Source organism: Halichoerus grypus, chromosome 12, assembly GCF_964656455.1.
Source record: "Halichoerus grypus chromosome 12, mHalGry1.hap1.1, whole genome shotgun sequence".
Classification (NCBI taxonomy): domain Eukaryota; kingdom Metazoa; phylum Chordata; class Mammalia; order Carnivora; family Phocidae; genus Halichoerus; species Halichoerus grypus.
Genome location: NC_135723.1, coordinates 55,330,038 through 55,347,426, shown reverse-complemented (window position 1 = coordinate 55,347,426; position 17,389 = coordinate 55,330,038). Strand labels below are relative to the sequence as shown.

At 38.7% G+C, this 17,389-nt stretch overlaps 1 protein-coding gene across 4 annotated transcripts in view; it reads right to left on the bottom strand.

Moving 5' to 3' along the window:
• Nucleotides 1-514: 514 nt before the first annotated feature.
• The window catches only part of NUP42 (nucleoporin 42), a 29,550-nt gene continuing 12,675 nt past the window's right edge, over nucleotides 515-17,389 (bottom strand). For all 4 annotated transcript variants that reach the window (XM_036122913.2, XM_036122917.2, XM_036122918.2 and 1 more), the window contains 2 exons: nucleotides 16,104-16,188; nucleotides 515-8,122 (listed from right to left, as the gene is read on the bottom strand). In XM_036122913.2, the coding sequence (XP_035978806.1) occupies nucleotides 7,545-8,122; nucleotides 16,104-16,188 (663 nt within the window). In that variant the 3' untranslated portion in view covers nucleotides 515-7,544. The remainder of the gene's footprint in view (nucleotides 8,123-16,103; nucleotides 16,189-17,389) is intronic.

The window sequence follows — 17,389 nt, the reverse complement described above, 5'->3', positions numbered from 1 at the left end:
AGCGACTGCCTTCGGCTCAGGTCATGATCCTGGAGTCCCTGGATCGAGTCCCGCATCGGGCTCCCTGCTCGGCAGGGGGTCTGCTTCTCCCTCTGACCCTAACCCCTCTCATGCTCTCTGTCTCTCATTCTCTCTCTCTCAAATAAATAAATAAAATCTTTAAAAAAAAAAACAAAAAACAATATCCAACTAATATACTGTCTAAAGAGATTCATTTTATATCTAAAGACACACATTGGCTAAAAGTGAAAGCATGGAAAAAGATATTTTATGCAAACAGGAACCTGAAAAGAGGAGGGGAGGCCATATTTAGAAAAAATAGACTTTAAGACAAAAACTGTCACATGAGACAAAGAAGGACATTATATAATGATAACAGGGTCAATTCACCAGAAAGATATAACAATTATAATATATATGCACCTAATATTAGGGCTCCCAAATATATGAAGCAAACACTGACAGAACTGAAGGGAGAAATAGACAGCAAGACAATAATCGTAGGAGACTTCAATATTCTGATTTCATTTATGGCTAGAATAACCAGACAGAAGAAAATAGAGGAATTGAACAACACTATATATAGACCAATTAAACTTAACAGATATATATAGAACACTTAACCCAACAGTAGAATACATATTCTTCTTAAGTGCACATGGACATTCTCTAAGGTAGACCACAGGTTAGGTCACAAAATAAGTCTTAACAAATTTAAGAAGATTGAAATTATACAAAGTATCTTCTCTGACCACAATGGAATAAAAATAGAAATCAGTAAAAGAAGGAAAATCCACAAATACGTGGAAATTAAACAACACGCTCTTAACCAATGGGTTAAAGAAGAAATCACAAAGGAACTTAGAAAATACCTAGAGACAAATGAAAACAAACACAATATGCCAAAGCTTATGTGATGCAGCAAAAGCAATACTAAGAGGGAATTTTATAGTGGTAAGTGCTTACATTAAAAAAGATCTCGGTGGCTCAGTCGTTAAGCGTCGGCCTTCGGCTCAGGTCATGATCTCAGGGTCCTGGGATCGAGCCCTGCATCGGGCTCCCTGCTCCCTCTCCCACTCCCCCCCTGCTTGTGTTCCCTCTCTCACTGTGTCTCTCTCTGTCAAATAAATAAATAAAAATCTTAAAAAAAAAAAAGATCTCAAATCCATAATCTAACTCTACATCTTGAGGAGACGAAAAAAGAACAAACTAAACGCAAATTTTGAAGGAAAGAAATAATGAAGATTAGAGCAGAGGTAAATGAATTAGAGAATAGAAAAACAATAAAAAAATCAACAAAATCAAGAGTTGGTGTTATGGACTGAATGTTTGTGTCTCCCCCCAAATTCATATATTAAAGCCCTAATCCGCAATGTGATAGTATTTGGAGGTGGGGCCTTTGAGGGATAATTAGGTTTAGATGAAGTCTTGAGGGTTGGAACCTCAAGTTGGGATTAATGCCCACATAACAAGAGGGAGAGAGAGAGAAATCTCTGTCTTCAAGCAGATGCACCAAGAGAAGGCCGTGTGAGCACACAGCAAGAAGGCAGCTATCTGCAAGCCAGGCAGAGGGTTCTCACCAGCAGCTGACCATGCTGGCACCCTGATCTCGGACTTTCAGCCTCCAGAACTGTGAGAAATAAGTATCTGTTTTTTAAGCCACCCAGTCTATGATATTTAATGGTAGCTTGAGCAGACTAAGACACTGTTTTTTGAAAAGATTGACAAAATTGACAATGCCCTAGTTAGACTAAGAAAAAGAGGCAGAAGACTCAAATAACTAAAACTAGAATTGAATCAGTGCATAATATCACAGAAATTAAAAGGATTGTAAGAGACTACTATGAACAATTCTATAATAACAAATTGGATAACCTAGAAGAATTGGATAAATTCCCAGAAATATACAACCTATCAAGACTGAATCATAAAGAAATAAAAAATCTGAACAGATTTATAACTGGTAAGGAGATTGAAGCAGTAATCAAACACCTTCCAACTAGGACCAGATGACTCATTGAAGGATTCTACCCAACATTTAAAGAATTAACACCAATCCTCCTCACAATCTTCCAAAGAATTGAAGAAGGAACACTTCCAAACTCATTCTGTGAAGCCAGCATTATCCTGATACTAAAACTAGATAAAGACACAAGAAAATAAAACTGTAGAAAAATATACCTAATGAGTAACAGTGTAAAAATCCTCAACAAAATACTAGTAAACTGAACGAAAGAGCACACTAAAAGGATTATACACCATGATCAAATGGGATTTACACTTAGAATGCAAGGATGGTTCAATAATGAAAAAAATCAATAGAACACTCCACATTAACAAATATAGGACAAAATCCACATGATTATCTCAGTTGACGCAGAAAAACACTTGACAAAATATAACACTCTTTCATGATAAAAGCACTCAACAGACTAGGAATAGAAGGAAACTGCCTTAACATTAAATACATATATATATATATGAAAACCCCACAGCTGACATTATACTCAACTATGAAAGACTGAAAGTTTTTATTCTAAGATCAGAAACAAGGTGAGGATGCCTCCTTTTATCACTACTATTCAACAGAGTACTAGAATTCTTAGCCAGAGCAATTAGACAAGAGAAAGAAATTAAAAAGCACCTAAATTGGAAAGGAAGCAAAATTATCTCTGATCACAGATTATATGATCTTTTATGTACAAAACCTTAAAGACTCAACACACACACACACACACACACACACACACACACACAAAGGTTACAATTAATAATTTTAGCAAAGTAGCAGGATACAAAGTCAACACACAAAAATCAGTTACACTTATATACACTACCAATAATTAATCCAAAAAGGAAATTAAGAAAATAATCCCATTTACTATAGCATCAAAATGGGTAAAATATTTAGGAATAAACATAACCAAGGAGGTGAAAGACTTGTACACTGAAAACTATAAAGCATTGCTAAAAGAAAAGAAAGAGGATACAAATGAATGGAGATATCCTCTGCTTATGGATTGGGAGACTTAATATTGTTAAATATGTACACTATTCAAAACGATGTAAAGATTCAGTGCAATCCATATTAAATCCCAGTGGTATTTTTTTTCTACAGAAGTAGGAAAAAAGTCCAAAATTTATATGGAATCTTAAAATATCCCAAGTATCCAAAACAATCTTGAAAAAGAACAAAATTGGCAGCCTCACAATTCCTGATTTCAAAACATAATACAATGAAACACTAATTAAGACAGTGTGGTACTGGTATAAAGGCAGATGTATAGACCAACAAAACAGAAGAGAGCCCAGAAACAAACCCGTGCATATATACCCTAGTAATTTTTGACCAAGTTGCCAAGACTAGAAAATGGGGAAAGGACAGTCTCTTCAACAAATAGTATTGGGATACCTGGATATCCACATGCAAAAAAAAAGGAGTTGGACTCTTACCTTACACCATATACATAAATTAAAATGGATTAAAGACCTAAATGTAAGACCTAAAGCTATACACTTCCTAGAAGAAAACAGGAAAAAAGCAAGACATTGGAGTTGGCAATGATTTCTTGAATATGATACCAAAATTACAATCAACAGAAACAAAAATAACCTACATCAAACCTAAAAACGTCTATATGTCAAAGGAAACAATCAGAGTGAAGAGGCAGTCTATGAAATAAGAGAAAATATTTGTAAATCATATATCTGATAAAGGATTAATAACCTGACTATACAGAGAATTTCTACAACTCAACAAGAAAACAAATAACTGGATTAAAAAATAGGCAAAGGGGGCGCCTGGGTGTCTCAGTCGGTTAAGTAGTCGACACTTGGTTTTGGCTCAGGTCATGATCTCAGGGTCCTGGGATAGAGCCCTGTTCTGATAGAGTGCGTCAGGCTCCATGCTCAGTGGGGAGTCTGCTTGTGGATTCTCTCTCTCCCTTTGGCTCTCCCCTGGCTCATGCTCTCCCTCTCAAATAAAAATAAATAAAAATCTTTTTAAAAAAATACATAAAAGGGGCGCCTGGGTGGCTCAGTCATTAAACATCTGCCTTCGCCTCAGGTCATGATCCCAGAGTCCTGGGATCGAGCCCCGCACTGGGCTCCCTGCTCAGCGGGAAGCCTGCTTCTCCCTCTCCCACTCCCCCTGCTTGTGTTCCCTCTCTCACTGTGTCTCTCTCTGTCAAATAAATAAATAAAATCTTTAAAATAAATAAATAAGTAAAAGATTTATTTATTTGAGAGAGACTGAGTGAGAGAGAACACAAGCCAGGGGAGAGGCAGAGGGACAGGGACAAGCAGAGCCCCCGCTGAGCAGGGAGCCTGATGTGGGGCTCGATCCCAGGGCCTGGGATCATGACCTGAGCCAAAGGCAGATGCTTGACTGACTGAGCCACCAAGTGCCCCTAAATAAATCTTTAAAAAAAATTAAAAATAGGCAAAGAACTTTAATAGACTGTTCTCCAAGGAAAATATACAAATGGCCAACAAGCAATTGAAAAGATGCTTAACATCACTGATTGTAAGAGAAATGCAAATCAAATCAACGAGATATCACCTCACACCCACTAGGATGGCTACTATCAAAACAAGGAAATGAGTGCTGGGGAGGACCCGGAGAAATTGGAACCATGTTGATAGCAATGTAAAATGGTGCAGCTGCTATGAAAAGTGGCATATAGGTTCAACACACTAAACATAAGAGTTGCCACTGACTCAACAATCCCACTTCTAGGCATATATCCAAAAGAATTCAAAGCAGGATATCAATGAGATATTTGCACACCATGTTCACTGCAGCATTATTTACAGTAGCTGAGAGGTGCAAACAACCCAAATTCCACTGACAGATGAATGGATAAAGAAAATGTGGTTCATCCAGACAATGGACTAGTTTCAGTGTAGCAAGATGAAGTAGTTCTAGAGATCTGTAACACAACAATGTGAATGTGCACACTACTTAACACTACTAAACTATACACTTAAAAATAATTAAGATGGTAAATTTAATGTTATGTGGGGTATTTTTTACAGTAAAAAAATTTGAGCTATTATTACCTTTTAGGCTTTCCTTTCCCTATGAATATACACTTTCCCCCCAAATTGGACCACATTGTATGTACAATTTTATAACACACTTTATGACTACAGAATAAAAGCCTTTCCAAGTTATTCCCTATTCTTTTCGGTCATTTAGAAAGGTTGTCTAGTATTCCAATATATGAATCTACCACAATTAAAGTATTTCCTGTTGCTGGACACTAGATTGAATTATTTTATCCCTATGAATAATATTGTGTAGCTAACTCATGCTATCCCTTTTAAATAGTGTTAATACCAGCTGTTTTCTCTCTCCTCTTCTAGTCAGCTCTCAGCTATTACACTCCTTCCCTTCTAATCTCTGACGAGATAACCAAGCTAGCTAAATCAGTTTACTTGTAATAAAACCTTGTTTGCAGTTCTGTCATTTGCTCCCATTCTAGGTAAACAGCTGTTGCAGCAGATGCTAAGGGAGGCGGTTTTTGCTTATTTGGGGGTAGACTTTCCAGTTAGACCCGCTCTCCCAGAATTGGTTCTTGCCTCACTGAATAAATCCAGATGGTGGCACACACTCTTGTGGTTGCTTTTTCCCCCTTCCACTCAGTCTACCTGGCCACCACCTCACTGGTACCTGTTTCTGATTTTCTGAAGCCCTGCTGCCCCTTAGCTAGGTCTAGGAGTTCAGGCCTTCTTGGACTCCTGATACCGGTATGCATGCATACTGCTGGTTTCTACTTTGTGAACTCCTTTGCCTTAGTTTCTCACACTTTAAGGTAACCCATAGCACTTACTTGTGCTTTTTGACAACAGCACTATTTGACCACCTTGGATCTAAGTTCACCACATTGTGTGTGTGTGTGTGTGTGTGCGCGCGCGCGCACACACACACACACACACACAAGCACATAAAACAGGCTTCAACAATTACAACAAAACTCCCAAATCGCATATTACTAAGTAGCCTAAATGCAGCTAGATAGGCTCCTGTTTCCCAAACTTGCTTATAGAATCTCATGAAACACTTGGTAAAAAACACATCCCCAGGCCTAGCCTAGTGGATATATTATTCTGGATATGTAATTTAACAAATACCCCATGAAATGCTCATAATCAGGCAAATTTAGAAACCCTACATCCTTAATTTGCATCCTCAGAGCCTCCGGGACACTGGGAAGTTCAACTGGAACCCACAGGAGACTGGTAAGCCTGGTAGCATAGGGTTTATTCCATCACGTAGGAAAATCCTAGGAGTGAACTATAAGTTGGAATAAACATTGGAAAGTCTTTAGAGCTTGAGACTAAAGCAGGAACTTAGGATCTTTTTACTCTTTCTACACCAAGGATAGTTTCAAACATACACCCCTGGGCTACAGATTCCATCCCAAATTTGGGGTTTCCATAAGTGTTAGCTGGGAGTCATACAGTTCTTTGAAAGAAGTAACAGAATCTGGATCTTCTGAGGACTGAATTCTTTGCATAAACACTAAAATCATTTGGGGTGCATATCTTTTATTAGGTAAGATTCTATTTTCACATTAAAAAGTCAGCTCAATCCCAGATCTATGTCAGATAACTGTTCTATAGTGTGAGCTATGTCATTATAGAGGCTTGAGAGGGGAGAACAGAACTCTGACACATAAGCCTCAACTCATGACAAGTCTTTGGCTTCTTGGATTAACTATATATAAGATATACAAGATATTACTCTTTCTATCTGAGGGCCCAGGGAGATCGAAACACGTCTGAGAATTCTAATAGAAGCTCACCAGAGCTGGTGAATCCTGGCCCCACCACATATACTATTTATTCACATGAGACCACAATTTCCATTCCTCTTAAAATCTGCCAACTTAATGGGATAATATGAGGAATAAATAGAATTATACAGAAGTTAGGCCCTGATAAAAATCAGTCTAAAATTGTTGAAGAAAACTCAAATGGTGGTCCATGAGAGAGTCAAAATTGGAGGGTAACAAAATTATGAGAGGAAAATGCCTTTTGTAGGTCTGAAAAATAAAAAGAAGTTTAAAAACTGTTATCTCTAACAGAATTTTCTTTAACATGAAGGATAGTCATGCTACTGATGTTTATTTGGTAAGTAAGCTAAATACTTAAGCATTTTTTCCCCTAATGGCTTTAGAAATGATCTCCTTCCTAAAAAAAAAAAAAATGTTTAAAGGTAAACCTTTAAAGGGTAAGAGAGTAAAGTTATATAGATGAGAAAAGCACTTTATTCAGTGCACACTGACAGTTTTTTTCACTTCCATTCATAATTAAAGTAAAAAAAAAAACCTCTTGCAGAGTATTTTTTATGCTTTACTTAGAAAAAAATATTGAATTTCAAGACCCCTAAAGTTATTAATGAAAGCTTATATTCCTTATAAGTATATATGTACATATATACATACATACGTATACATTTGAACTACTCAAAGCAATTTTATACAAACCACTCAAAACAATTTTAAGAGCTGTTCTTTTCTGTATTTAAAATTGTCCTTTCAAATATTTAGAAGTTCTGCAGGTGGTGGCTTTAAAGGAATTTTTCCCAGAGTAAATTTCTTGGACTGAAATTGTTCTAGTTCTTCTGCTGTTAATTGATCCCTGGGTGTGAATAATTCATTATCTGTTGTGGTGCTGCCATTTGAGACTGGGAGAGAGGTGGATATGCTACTATTTCCAAAGATGTCACTAGATGACTTGGAAAAAGCAGTGTGAGAATGTGAGCCTAGACTACCAAAACCAGCCACAGAAGTGCCACTTCCAAAGGCTGGGGCCCCTGGAGCTCCAAAAGAGCCTGCTGCCATGGAAGCTGGAAATCCTGAAAATCCAGGTGATCCAAAACCAGAAGCTGCAGGACTTTTAAAAGAAAATGAAGCAGCAGATGTGACTGCAGGTTTCCCAAATCCAAATGTTGGAACAGAAGTAGTGATGGCAGAACTGGCAGAGGATGCAGCTCCAAATGCTGGAGTATTCCCGAACACAGGAGGACTTCCAGAAGGGGCAGAGGCAAATCCAGAGCTTGGTTTAAAACTAAAATTCTGAGCATTAGCACTGCTGCTGTTATTCACTGGAAAACCTACAAAAACCAGAAAAAGGAAAAAATAACCTATTACAGTCAGAAAATGTAGCCATATTAACCACCCCTCCTTTTTTTTTCTTATTTCTGCCACATTTGAATGTTGAGAAGCTTATTGGATGGAAGGAAAAGTGAAAATAAGAAGCTAGAACAAACCCACTAAACCCTGTTGTCCTATCTTTCTGCTGTACTGATCTCATTTATCATCCTCACTCATGGAGACAGCTTTGAGAAACCTCTGGGATTAGGGGGTGGACTTTCACTTTCTGCCTCAACTCCAAATAAATCAGCTACATCCATTATCAAAGAAGTAACTCTTTCCTTAGCTATATTCGTTTAAGCAAATGTAGAGTGGTCACTTCATCTCAGTTTCCTCCTGTATAAATGGAGTGATTCTCAAGCCCCTTCCAGCTCTCAACTAAGATGAATCTGATGAAATCCTACTCTAATAATTGACATCTCTAGTTTTTGGCTAAAATTTTTCCTGAGTTGCCATTTTTACTTTTATACTTTTTATGACCGTTCAAACTCCTCAGTCCTAATTTGCCTTTTTGTCTCTGAGAACCACTGGGTTACCTCGTATCCTAACTTAAAACAATTTTTCTTTTAAACTAAAAAAAAAAAACAACAACAAAGTGATGCAATATTGTCACTTGAGAATACTATACTGTTATACACAGTCAGAATAAGGTCCTCAAGGTGCTGCTACCACAGCTATTATGTATTCCTATAAAACTTTTGAAAACCCATTCCTAAAATATACTTTGAAAGCCTGAGCCATAGGGTCTTTCAAAAAAATGTGCCCAGTCTGACCCCTATTTTACAAATGACTGATGAGCCAAATTCTTTGAAGCTCCGTTACAGAAGGTAGGAGAATCTGCAAGGATGATTTAAAAATCACTTAAAGAGAGGGAGGAAGATGGTGGAGGAGTAGGAGACTTTAGTTTTCTCTGGTCCCTGGAATTCAGCTAGATAGCTATAAAATCATTTTGAACACCTGTGAACTCAACTGGAGATCTAAGAAAAAAATTGCTGCAATTCTACAAATAGAAAAGTGACCACTTTCTGCAAGGTAGGAGATGCAGAGAGGTGAATCCGAGGTGATGTATCCAAAGATAAACCGCGGGGGGGGGGGCGGCGGGGGGGGGGAGGGAACCTCCGCAAGCCAGCTACCGGAAAGTAATACAGCAGCGGAGCGCAAAGTGGGAACTTGCAGAAGTCTGCTCAGGTGACGGACATCCCTGCCTGAAAGGCGCTCAGGTGGTGAAGCAGGGCGGAATCCTAGGTGGGACAGTGTGATCTCAGGATCCCAGAGGGCAAAGGAAGACCAGGGGGGCCTGTGTGTGGCAGAGTTCCCAAGCATCAGAGCCAGGAAGCTGGCTGCAAACAGCGAGTTCAGGAGTGGGCTTTCTGCTTAGTGTTCCCATAAAATGCGAACCGTGGCGTGGTCGGGCAACCATTCTCTGGGCAGGGGCCCAGCAAGTGGGAGAACTGTTGCGAGACCCTCCTTTTTCCCCCAGGGAGGAGGGGTGCAGGTGTGAGCTGCAGGAGTCTGCAGGGTTTGGAGACTTGAAACAGAGTGGCGTGCCTGAGATACAAACACTTGGTCACAGGCTGGGTGAGCACAGAGTGCTGACAGAGACCAGGGAGACAGCTTTTCCCTGAAGGTGCACTAAGGAGCCGGGGGGGGGGGGGGGGGGGGGGGCGGGGGGGCGGGGCAGGCAGGGTGTGAACCTTCAGCTCCAGGGTGAGAGACTGGGAGACCGCCATTTTGATTCTCATCCTCTAACGCAGCATGGAAAGCCGTCAGGGAACAAAAGCCACATAGAGCAATCTGGAGTGCTTACATTTAGCACAGCCCCCTGGCAAGGGCAGTGCAATTCCACCCAGGACAAAGACACATGAGAATCAGCGCAATAGGCCCTTCCCCCAGAAGATCACCAAGAACATCCGGCTACGACCAAGTTTACTGATCACAGAGAACTGCAAAACTTCAGCGCTAGGAGAAAATAGTATATAGTATTGGTGGTATTTTATCATGATTCTTCAGTCTTTCAATTTTTTAAAAAAATACTTTATTTATTTATTTGACAGAGAGAGAGAGAGTGCACAAGCATGGGGAGGGGCAGGCAGAGGGAGAAGCAGGCTTCCTGCAGAGCAGGGAGCCTGATGTGAGGCTCGAGCCCAGGACGCTGGGGTCATGACCTGAGCCAAAGGCAGACACTTAACTGAGCCACCCAGGCACCCTACAGTCTTTCAATTTAACTTTTTTTCCCTTTTCCTTTTCAACCAATTTCTTATTTGATCAATTCTTTTAAGTCCTTTTTAATTTTCATTTTTACAGTTACATTCTATCCTTTCACTGTATTTAATTTTATTTTTGTACATACATAAGTTTTTCGTTCTTTACAACTTTAGGATCTAGTTTTCTAACAAACAGACCAAAATACACCCAGGATCTCTTGTATTGCTCTGTTCTGTTCATTTGTCTAATTATATTCTCTCTCTCTCTTTTTAATTTTCTTTTCAGTTTCTGGCCTCTTCCGATTTGTTCACTGTATATTTCTCTGGGGTTGTTGTTGTTATTTTAGTATTTTGTTCTCTCATTCATCTATTCCTCTATGGACAGAATGACAAGACAGAAAAACTCACCTCAAAAAAGAGAACAAGAGGCAGTACTGACTGCCAGGGACCTAATTAGTATGGATATAAGTAAAATGTTGGAACTAGAGTTCAGAATAACGATTACAGAGATACTAGTTGGGCTTGAAAAAAAGCATAGACGACACTAGGGAGTCCCTTTCTGGAGAAATAAAAGAACTAAAATGCAATCAAGTCGAAATCAAAAAGGCTATCAAAGAGATGCAATAAAAAATGGAGGCTCTAACTATTAGGATAAATGAGTCAGAAGAGATAATTAGTGATATAGAAGACAAAATGACGGAGACTAAAGAAGCTGAGAAAAAGAGAGATAAACAACTACTGGATCACGAGAGGAGAAGTTGAGAGATAAGTGATACCATAAAGTGAAACAATATTAGAATAATTGGGATCCCAGAAGAGGAAAGAGAGAGAGGGGGGCAGAAGGTATACTGGAGCAAATTATAGCAGAGAACTTCCCTAATCTGGGGAAGGAAACAGGCATTCAAGTCCAGGAGGCACAGAGAAGCCCCCTCAATATCAATAAAAATAGGTCAACACTTCGACATATAGTAGTGAAGCTTGCAAACTTCAGAGACAAAGAGAAAATCCTGAAAGCAACTCAGGACAAGAGGTCCTTAACCTAAGAGGGTAGAAACATTTGAGTGGCAGCAGACCTAGCCACAGAGACCTGGCAGGCCAGAAAGGACTGGCATGATATATTCAGGGTGCTAAATGAGAAAAATATGCAGCCAAGAATACTTTATCCGATAAGGCTGTCATTCAGAATAGAAGGAGAGATAAAGAGCTTCCAGGACAAACAGAAACTAAAAGAATCTGTGATCACTAAACCAGCCCTGCAAGAAATATGGAAGGGGATCCTTTAGGCAAATTGAGAGCCCAAAAGTAACAAAGACCAGAAAGGAACAGAGACAATATATAGAAACAGTGACTTTATATGTAATAAAACAGCACTAAATTCATATTTTTCAATAGTTACTCTGAATGTAAATGGACTAAATGCCTCAATCAAAGGACACAGGGTATCAGATTGTTAAAAAAGCAAGACCCATCCATATGCTGTCTGCAAGAGATTCATTTTAGACCCAAAGACACCTCCTGATTGAAAGTGAGAGGGTGGAAAACCATTTATCATGCTAATGGACATCAAAAGAAAGCTGGGGTGTCAATCCTTATATCAGACAAATTAGATTTTAAACCAAAGACTGAAATAAGAGATAAGGAAGGACACTATATCATAATTAAAGGGTCCATCCAACAAGAAGACCTAACAATTGTAACTATTTATGCCCCTAACATGGGAGCAGCCATTTATACATAAACCAATTAATAACAAAATTAAAGAAACATATCAACAATAATACAATAAGAGTAGGGGACTTTAACACCCCACTCACTGTAATGGACAGATCATCTGAGCAGAATATCAACAAGGAAATAAGTGCTTTAAGTGACACACTGGACCAGATGGACTTCACAGATATAGTCAGAACATTCCATCCCAAAGCAACAGAATACACATTCTTCTCTAGTGCACATGGAACATTCTCCAGAATAGATCACATCCTGGGTCACAAATCAGGTCTTAACTGGTACCAAAAGATTGGGATCATTCCCTGCATATTTTCGGACCACAGTGCTTTGAAACTTTCAGAACTCAACCACAAGAGGAAAGTCGGAAAGAACTCAAATACATGGAGGCTAAAGAGCATCCTACTAAAGAATGAATGGGTCAACTAGGACACCAAAGAAGAATTTAAAAAAACTCACAGAAATAAATGAAAAGGAAAACACAACTGTTCAAAACCTTTGGGATGCAGCAAAGGCAGTCCTAACATGAAAGTATATAGCAATACAGGCCTTTCTCAAGAAACAAGAAAGGTCCCAAATAGAGAACTTAACCTTACATCTAAAGGAGCTGGAGAAAAAACAGCAAATAAAGCCTAAACCCAGCAGAAGAAGAAAATTAATAAAGATTAGAGCAGAAATCAATGAAATAGAAACCAAAAGAACAGAACAGATCAATGAAACTATGAGCTGGTTCTTTGAAAGAATTAATAAGATCGATAAACTCCTGGCCAGACTTACCAAAAAGAAAAGAGAAAGGACCCAAATAAATAAAATCATGAACGAAAGAGGGGAGATCACAACCAACACCAAAGAAATACAAACAATTATAAGAACATATTATGAGCAACTATATGCCAACAAATTAGGCAATCTGGAAGAAATGGATGCATTCCTAGAGACACATAAACTACCAAAACTGAAACAGGAAAAATAAAAACCTAAACAGACCCATAACCAGCAAGGAAATTGAAACAGTCACCAAAAATCTCCCAACAAACAAGAGTCCAGGGCTGGATGGCTTCCCAGGGGAATTCTAGCAAACATTTATTTTTTATTTTTTATTATTATTTTTTTTCTACCAAACATTTAAAGAAGAATGAATACCTATTTTCTAAAGCTGTTTCAAAAAATAGAAATGGAAGGAAAACTTCCAAATGCTTTCTGTGAGGCCAGCAATACCCTGACCCCACCAAAAAGGAGAATTACAGATCAATATTCCCAATTAACATGGATGTAAAAATTCTCACCAAGATACTAGCCAATAGGATCCAACAGTACATTAAAAGGATTATTCACCATGACTGAGTGGGATTTTTTCCTGGGCTGCCAGGGTGGTTCAACATCCATAAATCAATCAATGTGATACAGTACATTAATAAAATAAAGGACAAGAACCATATGATCCTCTCAATAGATGCAGAAAAAGCATCTAACAAAGTACAGCATCCGCTCTTGATTAAAACTCTTCACAGTGTAGGGATAGATGGAACATACCTCAATATCATAAAAGCCATCTATGAAAAACCCACAGTGAATATCATTCTCAATGGGGAAAAACTGAGAGCTTTTCCCCTAAGGTCAGGAACATGACAGGGCTGTCCGCTATCACCACTATTATTCAACATAGAAGTCCTAGCTCCAGCAATAAGATAACAAAAAGAAATAAAAGGCATCTGAATCAGCAAAAAAGAAGTTAAACTCTCACTCTTTGCAGATGACATGATACTCTATGTGGCAAACCCAGAGGACTCCACCCCAAAACTTCTAGAACTCATATAGGAATTCAGCAAAGTGGCAGGATATAAAATCAATGCACAGAAATCAGTTGTATTTCTATACACTAACAATGAGACACAAGAAAGAGAAATTAAGGAGTCAATCCCACTTACAATTGCACCAAAAACCATGAGATACCTAGGAGTAAACCTAACCAAAGAGGCAAAGGATCTGTACTCAAAAAACTATTAGAATACTCATGAAAGAAATTGAGGAAGACACAAAGAAATGGAAAAACGTTCCATGAGCATGGATTGGAAGAACAAATATTGTTAAAATGTCTATGCTACCTAGAGTAATCTATATATTTAATGCAATCCTTATCAAAAGACCATCAACTTTTTTCACAGAATTGGAACAAATAACTCTAAAAATTGTATGGAACCAGAAAAGACCCTGAATAGCCAAAGGAACAAAACAGACACACAGATCAATGGAACAGAATAGAAAACCCAGAAATGGGCCCTCAAATCTATGGTCAACTAATCTTTGACAAAGTAGGAAAGAATATCCAATGGAAAAAAGACAGTCTCTTCAACAGATGGTCTTGGAAAATTGGACAGCCACATGCAGAAGAATGAAACTGGACCATTTCCTTACACCATACACAAAAATAGACTGAAAATGGATGAAAGACCTAAATGTGACACAGGAATCCATCAAAATCCTAGAGGAAAACAGAGGCAGCAACCTCTGTAACCTTGGCCACAGAAACTTCTTGCTAGACAAGTCTCCAAAGGCAAGGGAATCAAAGGCAAAAACGAACTATTGGGACCCCATCAAGATAAAAAGATTTGCACAGCAAAGGAAACAGTCAACAAAACCAAAAGACAACTGACAGAATGGGAGAAGATACTTGCAAATGTCTTATCAGAAAAAAGGCTAGTAGTTAAAATCTATAAAGAACTTATCAAACTCAACACCCAAAGAACAAATAATCCAATCAAGAAATGGGCAGAAGACATGAACAGACATTTCTGCAAAGAGGACATACAAATGGCTAACAGACATATGAATAAATGCTCCACATCACTTGCCATCAGGGAAATACAGATCAAAACCACATTGAGATACCACCTTACACCAGTTAGAATGGCTAAAATTAACAAGACAGGAAATGACAAATGTTGGCAAGGATGTGGAGAAAGGGGAACCCTCTTACACTGTTGGTGGGAATGCAAACTGGTGCAGCTACTCTGGACAACAATACGGAGGTTCCTCAAAAGTTAAAAACAGAGCTATCCTATGACCCAGCAACTGCACAACTAGGTATTTATCCAAAGGATACAAACACAGGGATTCGAAGGGGCACATGCACTCCAATGTTTATAGCAGCAATGTCCACAATAGCCAAACTATGAAAGAGCCCAGATGTCCATTGACAGATGAATGGATAAAGAAGATGGACTATTACTCAGCCATCAAAAAAAAAAAAAAAAAAAAAGAAATCTTGCCATTTGCAATGACATGGATGGAACTAGAGGGTATTATGCTAAGTGAAATAAGTCAATCAAAAAAAAAAGTCAATCAGAGAAAGACAATTATCATATGATTTCACTCATATGTGGAATTTAAGAAACAAAACAGAGGAGCATAGTGGAAGGGAGGGAAAAATAAAACAATGAAATCAGAGGGAGACAAACCATAAGAGAATCTTAATCATAGGAAACAAACTGAGGGTTGCTGGAGGGGAGGGGGTCGGGGGGATGGGGTAACTGGGTGATGGGCATTAAGGAGGGCATGTGATGTAATGAGCACTGGGTGTTGTATGCAACTGATGAATCACTGAACTCTACCTCTGAAACTAATAATACACTGTATGTTAACTAAATGAATCTAAATTTTAAAAAATAAAAATATTTAAAAAAATAAAATGCCACTTAACACACCTTCAGACTTTATGATCTAAAACCTCTAAAATCCTGGAGTGCCTGGGTGGCTCAGTCGGTTAAGCCGCTGCCTTCGGCTCAGGTCATGATCCCGGGGTCCTGGGATCGAGCCCCGCATCGGGCTCCCTGCTCAGCGGGAAGCCTGCTTCTCCCTCTCCCTCTGCCTGCCTCTCTGCCTACTTGTTCTCTCTCTCTCTCTGTCAAATAAATGAATAAAATCTTTAAAAATAAAATAAAATAAAATAAAACCTGTAAAATCCTATGTTTCTAAAATTGACGAAGTCTTGCATTACTTTATCATTTACCTGGTGATCCAAATGTTACTGCTTGTGTACTGCCAAATCCAAATGCAGGTGCTGCTTGATTTACTCCATCCTTTACATCTGAGAGCTTTAAAAAAAAAAAGAAAGTAGGCAAATAATAAAGTAATTGATGAATAATTCTCAATTACCTTTTCTATACACTTTACAGCTAAATTCAATTTTAAAAACGTATACTTAGGGGCACCTGGATGGCTCAGTCAGTTAAGCGGCTGCCTTCGGCTCAGGTCATGATCCCAGAGTCCTGATCGAGCCCCACATCAGGCTCCCTGCTCAGTGGGGAGCCTGCCTCTCCCTCTGCTGCTCTCCTAGTTGTGCTCTCTGTCTCTCTCTCTGACAAATAAATAAAATCTTAAAAACAGAAAAAACAAAAAAAACCCCGTACACTTAAAAATATGTTTAACATAGAAAAATGCCCATAATATGAATATGCACAGAAAAAGATGGACCAATCTCAATGAGGTAAGAGCAACTGGCTGATGAATTATGGGTGATTTTAATTTTATTTATGCTTCTAAAATATTTTCTAAATTTCTTCAATGAATATGTATTAAAATGAAAAAAAATTTTAATAATACATTTCAGTGTCTATAGGTTCATTATCAAGAAACCTAGATTTCGGGGCGCCTGGGTGGCTCAGTAGTTAAGCATCTGCCTTTAGCTCAGGTCATGATCCCAGGGTCCTGGGATCGAGCCCCGCATCGGGCTCCCTGCTCTGTGGGAAGCCTGCTTCTCCTTCTCCCACTCCCCCTGCTCGTGTTCCTGCTCTTGCTTTCTCTTTGTCAAAAAAAAAAAAAAATCTTAAAAAAACCCCTAGATTTCACGTAAAAGGCCTTTAGAGGCTACCCAATCTGCTTACTCTAATACTTGAACTGAAGTTGATTCACAATTACATTAAAAGCTTACTATTAAAATCTAGTAAACATTTCTTATTCCCTGAGAATACTTTGTTCTTGCTATGTTCTACTCTAGAAATGTCTTTCATCTCTGCATAGTGAAATCTTAATCTCCCTTTCTTTTTTTTTTTTTAAGATTTTATTTATTTATTTGAGAGAAAAAGCACAAGTCGGGGGTAAGGGGCAGAGGAAGATGCAGACTCCCCGCTGAGCAGGGAGCCCGATGTGGGGCTCGATTCCAGGATCCTGAGATCATGACCTGAGCCAAAGGCAGACGCCCAACTGACTGAGCCACCGAGGTGCCCCTTTAATCTCCCTTTTGAGGAACTTTCCCTTACTCCTTACCTCCAAGAACCTTTTCCTAATCAACTCAAA